Genomic DNA, 17,358 nt, shown 5'->3' on the forward strand with positions numbered 1-17,358 from the left:
ACAGTTTATAACAACAACACTATTCAACCAGTCTGTGGTCATTCTGCTCACTGTGATGCCAGGGTTTAAAAATACAAACAAGAGAAATTACAGTCAACATATACCAGTTAAAACAATTACTTATATCAGCTGGGGTCATAGCTACCATTGAGGACAATGAACGTATCACTTGTTTTAGCGACCTGTGAGTAGCCTCCAGTTTTAAAATATGCACATGCTAATTCAAACTGAAACTCAATATATTAAAATGTGACTATTTTTAGCCAAATAATTAAAGGAGTCAAGCAAGTGTTTTTCAAAGTTATTTTTGGGAAGCTGTCAAAAATTTAAAAGATGTGGTGGCCCTGATTTCACCCCTGATTATCTGGCCTCCCAGCTATGGGGACTTAAACCTAACTTCAATGAATAATCTGCTAGGTTATTGTTACTAAGGCAAATGTCTTACCAAGTACACTATGATCAAAGACATGTTACACTCTGTCCATTAACATTACAGTACAGCATGTGATTGTTATTAACAGGTCCATGCTGTTCTCATAAGCATGAAGCATTTGTGAGTTAATGTTACTCAAAAAGGGGCCACAAGGACTCCTTCACTTCTTTGGGCTTTATTTTTAGATAATAATACAATTTGTAATAGTTTTACCAATCAATCTACAGGAAATAACCCATAATACATACACAGCTGCATATATAAGGCCCCACAGTTCACACTCCATGTCAGTAGAAAAACCAAGCCATGGCATCCAAGGAACTTTCTGTAGATCTCTGTGATAAAACTGTGAGAATCAGATAAGGCCAAAGGTACAGTCTTATGCAAAAGTTTAGGCACCCCTTGATAAATAACAGATTTTGGTGATTTTTTTATTTGAACAGATGTTAACACAGTTTCTCTTGGAAATGGAAAAAATGCACAATATTTTCAGCAAACAGTGATGCATAGTTACTTCTTATGCCATAAATTGAACAAAAATAAAAAATAAAAACATTATTATGGCATGGTGCAAAAGTTTGGGCACCCTAAGAGTTCCAGAGTCTCAAAGTCTCTCACAAGGTATCAGACCTTAATCAGCTCGTTAGATCTGATGCACAGCAACAGCTGTCATTGGTAAATGCCAATTTCAAAGCTGTACAAATACTTTGACTCTTCAAACCTTGTGCACACACTTGTGGACACCCAGCAACCATGGGTTCCTCTAAGCAGCTGTGTAAGACCCTGAAAATGAAAGTTATTGACGCCCACAATGCAGGAGAAGGCTACAAGAAGATAGCAAAGCGTTGTCAGCTTGCAGTTTCCACAGTAAGAAATGTAAATAAGAGATGGCAGATCAGGGGAACTGTGGAGGTCAAGATGAGATCTGGAAGACCAAGAAAACTCTCGGACAGAACTGCTCGTATGCTGGTCAGAAAGACAAATCAAAACCCCCATTTGACTGCAAAAAACCTGCAGGAAGATTTAGCAGACTCAGGAGTGGTGGTGCACCGTTCCACTGTGCAGCGATGCTTGCACAGACAAGGCCTTCATGGAAGAGTCAGCAGAAGAAAACCTTATCTGCGTCCCCATCATAAAATCCAACGTCTGAAGTATGCAACAGGACATCTACAGAAGCCCGATGCGTTTTGGAAACAAGTGCTGTGGACTGATGAAGTTAAAATAGAACTCTTTGGACACAATCAGCAAAGGCATGTTTGGAGAAAAAAAGGAGCAGCATTTCATGAAAAGAACACCTTGCCAACTATTAAGCATGGGGGTGGATCTATCATGCTCTGGGGTTGTGTTGCAGCCAGTGGCACAGGAAACATTGCACGGGTGGAGGGAAGAATGGATTCCACTAAATACCAGCAAATTCTGGAAGCAAACATCACACCATCTGTAAAAAAGCTGAAGCTGAAAAGAGGATGGCTTCTACAACAGGACAATGATCCTAAACATACCTCGAAATCCACTATGGAATACCTCAAGAGACGCAGGCTGAAGGTTTTGGAATGGCCATCACAGTCCCCTGATTTAAACATCATTGAAAATTTGTGGGTAGATCTTAAAAGAGCTGTGCATGCAAGACGACCAAAGAATATTACAGAACTAGAAGCCTTTTGCAAGGAAGAATGGGAGAAGATCCCAAGTACAAGAATTGAAAGACTTTTAGCTGGCTATGAAAAGCGTTTGCAAGCTGTGATATCTGCCAGAGGAGGTGTTACTAAGTACTGATTGTGTAGGGTGCCCAAACTTTTGCACCATGCCATAATAATGTTTTTATTTTTTATTTTTGTTCAATTTATGGCATAAGAAGTAACTATGCATCACTGTTTGCTGAAAATATTGTGCATTTTTTCCATTTCCAAGAGAAACTGTGTTAACATCTGTTCAAATAAAAAATCACCAAAATCTGTTATTTATCAAGGGGTGCCTAAACTTTTGCATAAGACTGTATAAAAGCATTTCTAAAGTTTTGTGTATTCCAAGGAACACAGTGGTCTGAGACAACACTGGAGTGGTTTCAGGACAGCTCTCTGACTCTCCTCAAGTGGTCCAGCCAAAGGCTATACTTACATCCTAGAGAACATCTGCTGACAAGACCTGAGGATGGTAATTCATAGAAGCTTCCCATCCAATCTGACAGAGCCTGACAGGATCTGCTGAGATTAATGGGATAAACTATCCAAATGTGCAAAGTTTGAAGAAACTACCGAAGAAGACTGGAAGCAGTAATTGCTGCCGAATGGGTTTCTCCAAAGTACTGAATTGAGAGTTTATAAAGATTTAAAACAATTTTTTTTAAATCTAAAAACCTGTTTTCACTTTGTCATTATGGGCTACTGAGTATAGAGTGATGAGGAAAATTAGAAACGTGATGCATTTAAAATTTAATCTACACAGCCGTAAAGAATGCAAAAGGGAATATTATTGTCCGGATATTTCCTAAAACCACTGGCAGGTGTCCATCAGATATGTTAAACTTAAATTTAATTAGGATAATTATGACAACATCTAGTTGTTGTCGGGTGGTCAGTTAACTAAAAACTGGTCCCTTTGCTTACAATGTCTTCCCTTACATTATGCTCCAGCAGGCACGGAGCTTTGTGGAAATATTAGCTATTACTACAACTAATGTGTTTTGGTGTTCTGCGATAACTTGTATGAGGGAGAGCTGGAAAATCTTGGAAACGAAGTTGCCGTAAATAAAAAATAAAATCATAACATTAAGATATTCTAGCAGTAAGCGGTTAGCTAATTTCACAGACAACATTAACACTAGCTTCGGTCCGCACTGTTTCTCTTTCATATAGGCGACCTGTTGTAAACTTATAAAGAGTGGTTATTAATTGTGTGAATAGTCAACCTGAGCACATTAAGTCGATAACAGATAAATGAACCTTATCGATAAATCTCTAGAGAGGTATGAAGGAAATCCATAGCTCCAGCTGTACCGTATTCCGGGTTGGCACATGACATCACCTCCTTCACCTCACACGTGGGTTTGTTGTGATTCTCTCTCTCTCTCTCTCTCTCTCTCTCGCTCGCTCGCTCTCTGAAATTTATATCAGTTCATGTGAGCGCTCAATATTGTGATATATTCTGACTTAGATCTACCTCTTTGCAAATCAGTGACTGTAGCCAACCCTATATGATTATATGATAACCATCAATGTATTGCTCAGTGCTAAGTTCGTTTTCTTGTAGATCAAACAGGCAAATGAGCAAGATGATCATTGGCTTTTATTTTATTTGAACTTGAAGAAATAGAACACTGTATAACCTACTAATACATTCCAGAAATCACAGCAAAACTATATGACCTCAGATATATGTAAATACCAGGCACATACAAATTACTTTAAAAAATACAAAGAACCTGATTCATAGCCTACACAAAATCACATTTTGGGATACAGATATAGCTTCAGTGTCTTACATCTACATTACCATAGAATACAAATATTAGCTTATAAGAAAAAATTGTAGCTATCATTATTTATATCTGTTCAATTCAGAGTCCTGTGTTACAGAAAAACAGAGATTGCAGTGGCTTGAAATAGTTATGTTTATCCAGTAAAACATATTGTTTGTCCAAAAGCTGATCAGGTCAACTTAGTTTCTGTTTGTTTTACAAGTTCTGAATAGGAGCAGATTAGTATTTTAATGTAACAGGAGAACCAGGCATCTCCTTATACTTCAGTAAGAAGCAGCAACCATGTGCAGGAATATCTCTTAGTAAACCTAAAACAGGACAGAGATATGTTCACACAAACCTAGACATCTCAGATGATCTGCAGCATGCAAATTCTGCTTATTTGCTTCAATGCTATTAGCCTTGTATAAACAGTTCAGCATTCAGTTCCTTACATTTTGAGAAAGATGCTTTCACTGACTCTTAACCTTACAGTGTTAGAGTCCACTTCTACCACCTGTTGAGTCATACATTGCACACAAATACATTATTAGCTTCACTGCTCAATCCTCGCTCGCATTGTGGCTCTCAGGTGGCAGCGTCTGTGCTTCATTGTGAGACCATATTCTGGTGTCATGTTCAGTGGCTCTCCGGGTATAGCATGGAATTGCATCTTCTGGACAATGACTGCCAAGAAGAGGAAGACTTCATTTCGTGCAATGACCTCGCCGATGCAACGCCTCTTGCCCAAACCAAAAGCCAGCACCTTCTCCCCTTCTAGCCTGTTGACCTCATTGCCATCAGTGCTCAGGAAACGGTCTGGGTTGAAGGAAGATGGATCTTTCCACAGCTCACTGAAAAGTACAATGAATAAATAAGATGTTAAAATGCCCCGGTTATCACAGCAATATATAAATTAGTGGTATAGTCTTTTGAGTCAACCAGGAAGATTTTAATGTGGGAAATTAATTAAGGCTGTTGTTGTCTTTCTTTACAATTACCAACAGTTTGCCCCAGTACAAGGCATACCTTATAACCTTCCTCTAATCTAGCAGAGCCCTCACTACCAGTTGAACTGGGCAGCTCAGAAGTGTGACTGTTGAGTCAATAAACTTTATTGGTTTTATTAAAGATTTTTAAAAAGAACTTACGGATCATGGTTGACCTGCCACTGATTGATGAAGACACAGGTGTCTTTGGGAATGAAGTAGCCATTCAGAGATGTGTTTTTTGTGGTGCTGAAAAAGAACAAAGTGTTAGTCCACTGTGTATTTACAGGCTAATATAGCACATAAATTTGTATGCTAGTGACAACCATATTTTTATGTATGTATTTTTGTGCTTCTGTGATGCTTAGTATATAATTAACACCTCATTTCCGCATGCACCTATGATGCAGTCTTGAACTTACAAAAAATTAACCTCACCAGTGTGGGATAGTGAATGGCAGGAACGAAGAGTGCCGAAAGATCTCCAGGATGAAGGCCTCCAGGAAAGGTAAGTTGGGTCTATCAGAGAGACGAGGAGTGCAATCCAGACCCACTTTCACCTCTGAAAAATGAGGAGTCCAGTGATTATTAATTCAGGATGAACTTTTACTGTCTTGCAAGAGAATGAAACATCCAACAAAGTATCTTGTGTAAAACGGTTGTACTTACTCAATTCTTGATAAAGCCTCTCTTGTATTTCTGGGTAAGCCACCAAATACATTACTGACCATGACAGGGCAGTGCTGACAGTGTCAAAACCTTAAAGAGAAACTCTGTGAGGACATGTTCTTTTTTTCATTCATGCAGAGGTGACTAATGATCAGATCATTCAACAAGGAGAGAAATTCAACATACCAGCTCCAAACAGGTCATTCACAATTGATACAATCTTCTCATCTGACACCTGGACATTTGAGTTCTCATCCAGTTTCCTGTCCTCACAGTGATCAATGAGGGCATCTGTGATGTCACGAATGTTATCCTGAAAGAAGATTATTGGGCAATCTCTGTAATATTTAAATACACACTGACTAAAAAGGAAAACAGTGTCACTCAAGCAGAATAAATGTGTAGAGTACCTTGTCAAAGGTGGAATAGTGCTCGCTGACAATCTTTTGCACAAACTTGTTGAAGCGATCATTGATGCTCACAAATTTCTTCATGGTTGGGTTGGGAAGGAATTGAAGAAGAGGGATGAAGTCTGCAGGGTTGCCACTTCCCACTACCTGGTTGAACTCATCACTGACATTCACCAAGTTAAGCAGCTCCTGGTCATTGTGGTCATAGCGTCGACCAAAGCACATTCCACAGATGACGTTTGCCACAGAGACAACTATGTGGCGGAAGGGGTCAAAGCTGCCATCAACCTTCATGACAGTGTTGAGCTGTTTGACTAGATACTCTCCCTCTTTGCAGATGTGCTCCTCCAGAACACAGGAGTATTCTGGGGTTGTGCCCTCCAGGGTGGAAAAGGAGCGCAGGGCACTGTAGGCCAGCTTTCTGCGAGCACGCCATACACCGGCTTCATCTGTACTGAAAGCCAGACTTTTGCCATCACTGATGTACCGGAAACTGTGCAGGTCAGGTCTGCCTGCGAAATCATCCCCTTGCTTGATGAGGGCCTGTCGAACTGTTTCATAGCCACTCAGTACGACCACAGGACGCATGCCAATCTGGATCTGGAAGACATTACCGTAGCGCTTTCTCATAGCAGTGAGACTCAGATAAGGTTTGTTGCCCACCTCCAGCACATTCCCAATGATAGGCAAGGGCTTTGGTCCAGGGAGTTGACGAAGTCCTTCAGGAATCTTAGTTTGGAAAACCTTGAGAATCAGGTAGACCAGACACACTGCTGTCAAGGCCACCAAACTCTCTGATACTGACACTGATCCAATGAGTGGCAATATCATTAGCGCCATGATGACAGCTCTGTTTTTTTTTTTTTCACCTCAACCTGGAAATTAAATAGGAGGGGCATTACAGCAGTGAAGCCAGAGAGTAGCAGAAGTGTTGTGTAACATATTGGCTGCATGCACCATAAAGCTTAAAGTAACAGAAGACTGTCATATTAAATTGTTAACTTTATAAATCTGACTCTATATTTTGCCCCACAAAGCTTTTCACAGGTGATGTCTATGCAAAGGGAACTCAAAGCCCGTGAATAAAAACAATTAAAAACAATAAGCATACATTGCAACTGCAAAGACCAAACACATATGAATGTTATTCTTGTAAAATAATTCCCACTCAGCTTGTTGCTCTTATCTTTGACATTGCCTACTCAGTTATAGGATAAATCAGTCTACCTCATATGCATAGAGCTTACCTTAGAGAAATGGTAATGTAGAACAGTGGTGTGATCCCAGAAATACTTTATAAGATAGTTAAAATGTCGTTCAGCTGGGTTATTCTGGAAGTTTACCTTCTTAAAGTCCCTAAAACAGAGAATGGGTTCTTGCTATATAGAGCCCTCCACAGCTTCATTGGCTGCTGTTCATGACGTAATCTCTCTCTCTCTCTCTCTCTCTCTCTCTCTCTCTCTCTCTCTCTCTCTCTCTCTCTCTCTCTCTCTCCCCCCCTCGGTGGATTTGAAACCAAACGTCATTATAGAATTCGTAGAATTTACAGCTGAAATGAAGATTTAAAGTCATAGGACTTCATAGCCTAAATTTATGTTTCATACTTTATGGTCAAATAAGACATAACAGCCATCAAGTATTATTTCCGCCATTACAATACACTTTCCCATCTGTGAAAACAGTATTCAGTTTAATATCACCTATTATTCTGCAGCTTGTTTTAAAGGGATTTCGACGTGCAATATTGCTTTTGGCTTCTATTTTTATGTATCATCTACAAAATAATATGTAACATAGGCTATATTAGAATTTTAATTAGAAATTCGCTGGTTGTATAAGTCATCAGCTTTCATCACATCTTTGTAAACGCTGCGTTTACTGATGCAAAAACCTTATTATATGAAACTTTTCTCTGATTAAATAACCAAATCCGGTTGGCTATCAATGACATGTATTGCAAATTGCTTCCCTGCATATTGATTAGGGCGAATTCCTGACAACTAAGTAGTTGTATGGTTCATTTTATTCGCTGATTAGGTAATAACTGACTTATGTCAGTCTGGTTTTATTGGTAAAGACCGAGAAGGTCAAGGCTTTGGTTTTTATACGAAAAATAATTATATCAGCCCTACATTATTAGCAGAAAACTAAATATTAAAAAACTTTCTAGAATTAAGGCAAAATGCTAAAAGGCAATACTCTATAAGGACAGTTTTAAAGTCAGTCCTGTATGCCTGTAAGCAACAAAATCAAGGTTTGGGTGAGATTAGTACTTTGTGACAACCGCCTCAGCAACCACCCAGGCAGATTTAAGTCCTGATAAAACAGTCAAATGCCATTGCGTGCTTGTACCTGTTAGTTCTATAGCTGGAGTTAAAGATTGACCAGTTGCGTGAGAATGCAGTGATCAAACCCTCACCTCCCCTTTGACGAGGATGCTGGGGGTGGGGGCAATCGGGCAGCACTGCTGGAAAGCGCAAGGGCAGACGAGTTCATCCCCCTTTTTACCCAGAGAACATTCTGTGAGTTTACAGCAAAGTTCTGCAACACGTTTAAAGTTGGCTTTGGGCTTTAACAACAACAAAGTAATAACTTCATTAGGTACATAAAACATCTTGGACAACAAGTTTTCGGTATTTAGCCTTTAATGTGAAAAATCGGCATATCATTAAATTACAAAAAGAAAAAGACACTTTAAAATCATTTTTAATGATGAAAACATGATTGATTTTTGAAACCTTAGAACTCCTAATTTCACATTTGTCAAACCATTGTCTTGTGTTGTCGGCCTCCCAAAATCAGAGCGATGGAGAAAATAAGCCAGATGTGCACTACAGGCCATTTGTTTTTGCTGACGGCCACGGTGGTGAAAATATGGTCCCTAACTTTTACAGAGCAGCGTGTTGTAATTTCAGTTGCTTCTCTAATCTGCATTGCTTTTCTTTTGGTGTCTGTTTATACGTTAGTTTTACATGTAAACCTCCCAGACGCACAAGTTTATTAATTAACTTGTCAACAAATGATTTACACTTAATGGTAAAGCCTACTTTATCAGCAAAAGTCAATTTTATAGAGGCAATAGGTGGAAAACTTTCTTATTATTTTTACTTGTCTGTTAGAGGAATGGCTTCATTTAGATTTAGATTTGTACACACTCATCAGTCATGCTTATTTAGTTGAATATTGAAGAAACCACTGAAGGTTCTGGATCTACAGCTTAAGGTGACTTTGGGTTTGTTTGCTTGTTTTAACTGGATCTTGACATACCATCCGTTACACGGCTGTTTTGTGAATTCAGAATTTTTGATACGTTCACAGCCATATGACAATGCAAGAACAAATCAAGTATGGTTTGTAGGTAGGTAGGTAGGTAGGTAGGTACTTTATTGATCCCACAGTGGGGAAATTTCTGTGTTACAGCAGCAATAGAGAACAACCAACATAACACCATAAGAACAGAACTTCATAGAAACACGGGAAAGAACACAACGAGGACACAGCTGCTGTAACTTGCTGCCACTATAAACATCACTGTGAGAAAAAAACTATATGAAGTCATTCCCTATCACTCAGTATCTAGAAAAGTGAATCACCCTATAAATAAAGGACATATCTTTTAATATTCTTTACAACATGAAAGCTGTTTTACATATGTCCAATAAGTCATAACAGCAAAAATAATGTATATATAAATCATAGCCCACGTTATTGCATGTCGGTCATTTCAATGATGATAGTGTATGGAAAACGTTCTTAATTTTGATTTGCACTTTAAAATATTAAATCAGGTGCTATGAGGTTGTGTTTCTAATTGTTATTTTCATTGAATCGTGTATTTTAATTATGTCAATACCGAACCAGAGTTATTCCGATATTTCCGACAATTCGAGCAAAACTGGCAAAAGAAAATTGCCTCACAGCTTTAACTGGAGTTATGTTGTGACATCGCCAGAGGTGAGCAAATAAGCAGAGGAACCTGATTAACATCAACAGATTTCTTTCATATATTCTTCTAGCCTTTAGGATGTGTCACTGGAGGAGCAATTAGATCAACTAAGAACAGCAAGTTATATTTGTGGTTACATATCGTCACTGTATTGTGGTTTACCACAGTTCAACAGTGTGCAACAAAATGAAGTCAAACTAATTCTGAAATAAAAGAAAAAATCGGACAGGGAAACACTAGGCAGAATAGTATTAGTAGTTAATTTACTATGAGTAAAGTGCGTGGCTCAGCGCTCCTCTGATCCTCCTGATTGTGTGTTGACTAAGTGACTCGCGCCGTGCGCCTCTGCGCTGCGCCTCCGGTGCTGCAGTTTGCGTGAGAAGCGGAGCTGCCGTTCAAAGGGGAGGGTTTCGGTCTTCAGGACAATTCTAAATCTTCTTGGTCAAGTCACGCGAAGGCAGCCGCCTCTGGAAAAGACACAAGGGTCTTAAACTTGCATAACACACACCTACCCACCCACCGGGCACGAAGGTGCACGTATTTGCTGCAATAGCTTCTGTAAATATAAGAATCTTGGGACTCAGGAGTCATGCAATCTGACACAGTGGGGTCGGACTGAGAAACTCCCCAGGCCACAACCCAACAAGTTACAAAAACGGGAAATGAGATAAAACAAGGCCATACTTTCTCTCACGCATGTGGTCCCAAAGTGGAGCTTTGGATGATTGGTGAAGGTGCAAGGATTCATTTTAACAAAATTAAGAATATTTTTTATAAGTGAGAAAATTATAACCTTCAATCTACAGACAACTACACCACACACACCCACACTCCGGAGTACCCGGAGAGAACCCAGGAAGACACAGGGAGAGCCTGCAAACTGTGCACAGAAAGGACCTGGGTTGTCTGGGGCTAAGGATTAAATATGACTGTTTATTTTGAGTGGCTTCACTTTGTGAACTGTTTCATATTTTCATGGTAAAAATACAAATATATACATATACAACTTTAGTGAGATTTTTGTGAACATTTTGAGAATCCTTTAATGGGAAACAAACCCCAGTCTAGTATGTCTAATATCAGAGATGCAATCATCCTAGCTCAGAGAACCTGGGTTATGATTATGATTACTGCAGACTGAAAACTTTGATTCTCCCATTAGTGCATATGTCATATTTCAGCTGAAACAATATAGCACACTATCAATGTCAACAACAATAAAATAGCCTTCTGTCTATGTGGTTCTGATGCTGACTGCAGAGAGTGTATTTGCACGCCAGGTAACATCCTGTTGTTCTTGTGGGCCAGAACTTAAAAAAGAAACTCATCTTTCAGAAGTGTCATGGAAAGCCTATGAATAAACTGAGGGTGAGGCTACCTGGCAGTACAGACTAATGTTATTGCAGTGATGAATGTGAATAGAGATGAAATCTACAGTAAAGCACTATTTCTAAATAAACTCCCGCTACTGTATTCAGCCCCTTAAATGATTCTGATCCACACCGTACAAACTTTGTTGTGTTTTTAGGTGTGTGCATTGAGTGTGATGAATGAAACTTAACCTGATTAAAGATGAATGTCTGTGATTGTCTGTGCATTGCCTCAGGTGATTGTCAGCTGCATTTTCAGTGAATGCAGGCTGCAGGAGTGTGTGTCAGATCACAACAGTTGAGCAGCTTTCACAAGTGGAGACAGTGCCACTGTTAATTTCACTGAAATTGCACTTCCAATTTTTAAACTCACATCAAGGATTTAGAAATTTGTCTTCTCAACAGCCAAGCTTTGATTTCTTTATATTAAACCTGACAAGTAGCTGCTCCTGCGAGATAAAGAGCAGTTCAAAGAAAAGAAAAATTGAAGCTGAAAGTAATTTTTTTTTTTTTTTTTTTTTGGTTAATTTGTAGAAAAGAGTTTGGGAGCAGAGAAGGAAGAGAGTGAAGCACAAATATGAGTCAGTGGGAAGATTCTGTGTTGGGGGAGTCTACTAACTTCTTTAAAAAATTAAAGCGCTTACAGGCTACTACAGGAAATGTAGAGTAGTGCTCTAAATGGGCCACAAGCAGTGGTGGGTCTTGTCAGGACGCACAGGATGAGCTGGAATGCAGAGCTGGACACTGGCCTGGAGGTGTGTGCTGTTAGTTTTTTCTGTGTCCATTTCACAGAAATAGGGAGTGGGAAAAAAGCAGGACAAAATGTTTTGCCCACAGTCATATACCTCTTTAAAAATTCTTGAACATAAAAGCAGGTGTAATGACTGTGAAGGTTGTTAGTTTCTACTCACGCAAAGGCTGTCACGCACACACCTTCAGAGCAGGTGTGTACCTCTGCTTCACCATGCGAGTATCCTTCTTTGCATACCGCTGCTGTCAGGAGGTTGTTTTTTCTTTGTGGTGGTTTCCATGATTTAGTATCAGTTGATGAATGAATGCACCTTTGTTGTCATGAAATTATAAAATGTTTTCAAACTAGGCAGATAAAAATTCAAAGTGTTTGCAATGTTTCAAAAGATGCTATAATCATTCATAACATTTACATTCAGTTCAATTTATTTGTATAGCGCCAAATCACAACAAAAGTCATCTCAGGACACTTTACAAAATTAGGTGTAGACCTTACTATTATTATTATATAGGAAAAACCCAACAAATCCCGCTTGAGCAAGCACTTGGCGACAGCAGGAGGAAAAACTCCCTTTAATATGGTATGTATTACAATCAGTAGCCAGATCAAAACATAATGAACAGTGCAAACACTAAAAGCCCCTAAGCCTGCTCAGTTTAAACAAAGTTCCCTTAAGGCTCATTTTACAGTGTCTGTACCCTGAAATTCATATTGGCCTTATACCAAAAAGAACATCGACTTGACTGGTAGGACATTGGTGAACAGGCTCCTGGCCTTGCATGTGCCTGATCAAGCAAACCTTAATAGGATTATTTTGGACTGCAGGTCACTAGGACACCTCGTACAAATGCTGCCTGTGACCTAATACAAACCTCCAGCATATCCCATTCATTACATTATAGGGTGGAATTAATGCAGAACTAAACCAGACATTTGGCTGCACATCATTAAATATTTTGTATTATCTAGTAAAGTAGCATTATCACACTATAAAACTACACCAATACAAGTAACAAGTTCTTTAAAGCTTTACTTGAGTAAAAGTACAAAAGGAAAAGTATTGGCAGCAAGATGTAGTACAACTAATTTTGCCGGTGGTTGTGTATTTTGATCTAAACAATGCAACATGTTTTATAAGCTGAACTATAAAATTAAAGCTGTTAGTAAAGAAGAATAAATTATAAGGCAGCATAAACTGGAAACACTCAAATAAAGTACAAGTGTTTCGAAATCAAGTATAGAAGTGAATGTTGAGTGAATGTTATTCTTTCCACAGACTCATAGTCAAGTTATAAGACTCTAAAGACAATTCATCTCATTCCTGCCACTCAGAGTGGAACCTGGCAGATGCTCCATCTGAGACAGAGCAAACTACTAATAGTTTTCTAGTAATAGGAAGACTTGGATTCAAATGGCACCAAATGCCATTGTTACTTTTATCACTCCCACAAAAAGTGAAACTGACTATATTATGAATTTACACATTCATGGTGGAATACAATGAATAATACAGTGCAGAGCACAGGCTGCTCCTACAGATGTTGATATTGTCTTTTCAGTATTAAAAAAACATTCAGTTGAGCCTGACATGCATTTCCTTTTATGACAGTATCAAGCTTTCACCCACTCAAACTTGTAGAGACTAAAACCGAGTGCTCAGTTTGAAATCTTTTATACATTGCAGCTGTCTTTTAATATGAACGCTCACCGAACTTGACGTGATGATTTAGTCCTGTTGTTTTTATTTTATGTTGTAGAGCACACCAATGATGTTATTTTTCAAGTTGATATTACAACTGGGTTATGTTTATTGCTTTATTTAAACTATACATAATTAGTCACCAAACTAATTCAGACACCATAAGGTTTAATGCTTTAAGGCTCAAAAATCAATAAATCTATGTGTTTCTGTAAACATTTGATACAGTGAACATTTGAGGTTCACTCTTATTTTAACTGATCTCAGTAAAAACAAGGCATGATAAGACCCTGGTGCAACAAGTGACTGGACTATTTTAGCGAACAGAGTGACATAGATTTCACACCAGGTTAGGTCAAAACAGAAGACACAGTAGATAACAGGGTCAGGGCGGGTCACCATGTAAACACCAAAATCAGCTGAACAACCGCTGCTGATATGTCTTTCACACGCAATCATGAACTCAACATAAACACAGTGCACAGTTTCCTCATTGAGGAAAATACTTTTCACATGGACTGCGTGCGCGCATGTGATTGCATGGTGGTGTGTGTGGGGGGTGGAGGGATCACCTTCCCTTCCTGACCAGAAGTGAATACCAGATTAGTAAGTGAGCTAATGGTTTCCCCTCCCTACCATTTCACAACCCTTCTCTGTCCTTAAGACAGCATTTGTGCTGCAGGGCAATAACAATAGTTGCGTGCGGAAGTATCTCGGTCATCCATCTTTGTGTCACTTCTCCCTCTCTAGTGGAGCACGAAGGTGTCATAACTGAGCGTGAAGAGGCAAGGTCAAAGAGGGGCGAGATCCTAAAGGGAAACCCCCTTTAGATGCATGTCTGAGGAGAATCATGACCTGCACTGTGTGACTGTAGTGTATTTTCAGGTGAACACAGCAAAATGGAGATATGGTAGTTTAAAAATAAATTCTCAACTGAGGGAAACACTTATAAAATAGGGTTTTTCTGTATGCTGTATTAAACAGGACATTTATTTAGCATCATTAGTCATTTTAAACAAAATGGAATGATAATAATTAATTTCGCATGGCAAAATGACTAACACATTTCAATATGCCACAAAATATCAGTCGATCTCAAAAGCCAATGTCACTTTATTTTAACATGTTGCAGGGAACTAACTGAGTGACTTGGAGTCACCACCCCAATTAGCTGTCTGGCTATGACTGCATGCTGGCGCCATTGTTTATTTAAAAAAGCACATAGTTGGTCCTGCAAAATATTGAAAGTTCCATTAATCAATGCTTTTAGAGCAGCACTGATTAAAAGTGGTGCACATATACAACATAGCACAGAATCATTCCTCTGTGGCTCCTGGGTCTTGTTTCCAGCAGCAAGCCTTTTGGCAAAAGGCTCTGATCAACCTGTTGTCCCCTATGCTGTCTTCTTCAGCAAACAAAGATTGCAACTAAGGTTAAATAATTAAAAAAGAAAGAAAGCAAACAAAACAGCAAGCAAATATAAAACATTACATTTTTTTCAGATATTTTTTCAATACCAAACCATTTGTTACGGCTAGTCACTCTAGGAGCCGGGTGAGCAACAGGCAGAACTCAGAGGGCAAACACTGGCGATGCTGACACAAGTCTTTATTACAGAGAAAAAAAAAGAAGCAGGCTGGAGCAAAACAGACGTAAACTAGGCTGACATGGTTGGGTCAGGGTCGGGCTGCTGAGGTGGAGTGATGGCAGTGGAGACAAAGGTAGGATGAGTGACAACACCGGAGTAGGGATGAGGCGGGTGGGTGCTGTCGTCAAGATTGAGCGAGTGGAGAGAAAACAGGTACTGGGTGTCTCTCGGAGAGTAGAAGCGAAGCCAAGCATAGAGATGAGATTCTCAACATACTGGCAATTTGTCTACACCTAAAAAAAGGGAGAGAGTAATTAGGTGATTTGCCTCAGCCATGTTGCACCTTGGGAGCCGCTGATCAGGTGCATGTGACCCAGCTGTGTACACCACCAGAGCCAGCACCTGCGAGAGAGAAAAGGAGAAACAAAAAAAAGGACAGAGGGGCAGGTGGCGTCGAGCAGACCTGACAGTATCCCACCCCCCCAACATGCGCATCATGGCAACCCGCTGGGCCTGTCAGGATGAGCCAGGTGAAACTTGCCGAAAGGCTGAGGATCCAGGATGAAAGAGGGTGGGATCCAGGGGTGCTCCTCAGCTGAGCTGAGGTGAGTATGGTTGTCTGACCTTGAGATGGGGGAAGTCCAGTGACGAAATCAACTGCAATGTGGAACCATGGGTGGCCAGGAATGGGCAAGGGATGTAGTAGACCGGTGGGAAGTTGATGAGAAGATTTTGATTGAGCACACACAGAACAGGCTTGTACAAACTCACGTGTGTCTCAGTCAAGGGTTGGCCACCAGAAGTGTCTCTTAAGAAGGGAGGTGGTCCAATGAACCCCCAGGTGGCAGGCCAGGAGGGACGAGTGAGTCCACTGCAGGACGGGGGTTGTGACAACAAACAGCCATTCTGGCGGGCCACCTCCAGGCTCAGGATGATGCTGTTGGGCTTCTCGAACAGTTTGCTCTATGTCCCAGGAAACCACTGCCACCACAAAAGACTTAGGCAGGATCGTCTCTGGAGACTCCTTGGCAATAGATGGGGTAAACTGTTGGGAAAGGACATCAGGTTTTAGGTAGCGAGTGCCTGGCCGGTAGGTGAGGGTAAACCTGAAGCGGCCAAAAAACAGTGCCCAGCGTGCCTGCCTTGAGTTGAGTCTTTTGGCTGACTGGAGTTAGGACAGGTTTTTGTGGTTAGTCCAAACCAGAAAGGGGTGCTCTCTGCGCCGTCCAGGAGATGTTGCCACTCCTCCAAGGATAGTTTGACTGCCAGGAGCTCTTTCTCACCAACATTATAGTTTCTTTTGGCAGGTGTGAGATGACAAGAAAAGAAGGTACAGGGATGGAGTAAGAGATCTTTTTCAGCCCTGTAAGACAGAACCGCACCCACTCCAGTTTCTGAGGCATCTACCTCCACCACAAATTGCCTGGATGAGTTTGGCTGGGTCAGAACAGGAGCCGTGGTGAAGTGGTGTTTAAGATCTCGGAATGCTTGCTCCACCTCCTCGGTCCACACAAACTTCAACTTAGTCGAGGTCAGTCTAGTTAAGGGGGCTGTGATGGAGCTGTAGCCCCAGATGAAATGCCAGTAGAAGTTTGCAAAACAGAGGAAATGTTGCAGGTCTTTCCGGTTCTCGAGTGTAGGCCATTCGATGGCTGCAGTGACCTTGGACAGGTCTGCCCAGACCTTGCCGCCTTCAATAAGGAACCTCCGAAGGACACAGAGTTTGAATGGAAGTTACATTTCTCTGACTTGACAAACAGATGATTTTCTAGAAGTCACAGGAGGACCTGTCTGACATGGCTCTGATGTTCTACAAGAGAGGAGAAAATGAATATGTCATCCAAATAAACAAAGACAAACCAGCCCAGGAAATCCCTCAGGATGTCATTTATTAGTGCTTGAAACACTGCAGGGGCATTGGTGAGGCCAAAGGGCATGACGAGGTACTCGAAGTGTCCGAGAGGCGTCTTGAAGGCAGCCTTCCACTTGTCGCCCTCTCGAATCCTCACCAGATGGTATGCATTTTGTAGATCCAGTTTGGTGAAC

General features: G+C 40.4%; 1 protein-coding gene across 1 annotated transcript; it reads right to left on the reverse strand.

Moving 5' to 3' along the window:
• Nucleotides 1-3,719: 3,719 nt before the first annotated feature.
• On the reverse strand, nt 3,720-7,293 carry cyp1a (cytochrome P450, family 1, subfamily A). Its single transcript, XM_020592470.1, has 7 exons — nt 7,206-7,293; nt 5,959-6,833; nt 5,735-5,861; nt 5,549-5,638; nt 5,318-5,441; nt 5,042-5,128; nt 3,720-4,744 (listed from the first exon to the last, which is right to left on the reverse strand). The coding sequence occupies exons 2-7, from the start codon at nt 6,796-6,798 to the stop codon at nt 4,447-4,449; spliced, it is 1,566 nt and encodes a 521-aa protein (XP_020448126.1). The 5' UTR covers nt 6,799-6,833; nt 7,206-7,293; the 3' UTR covers nt 3,720-4,446.
• Between the last annotated feature and the right edge of the window lie 10,065 nt (nt 7,294-17,358).

The sequence above is a fragment of the Monopterus albus genome, unplaced genomic scaffold, assembly GCF_001952655.1.
Source record: "Monopterus albus unplaced genomic scaffold, M_albus_1.0 scaffold17.1, whole genome shotgun sequence".
NCBI classification, from domain to species: domain Eukaryota; kingdom Metazoa; phylum Chordata; class Actinopteri; order Synbranchiformes; family Synbranchidae; genus Monopterus; species Monopterus albus.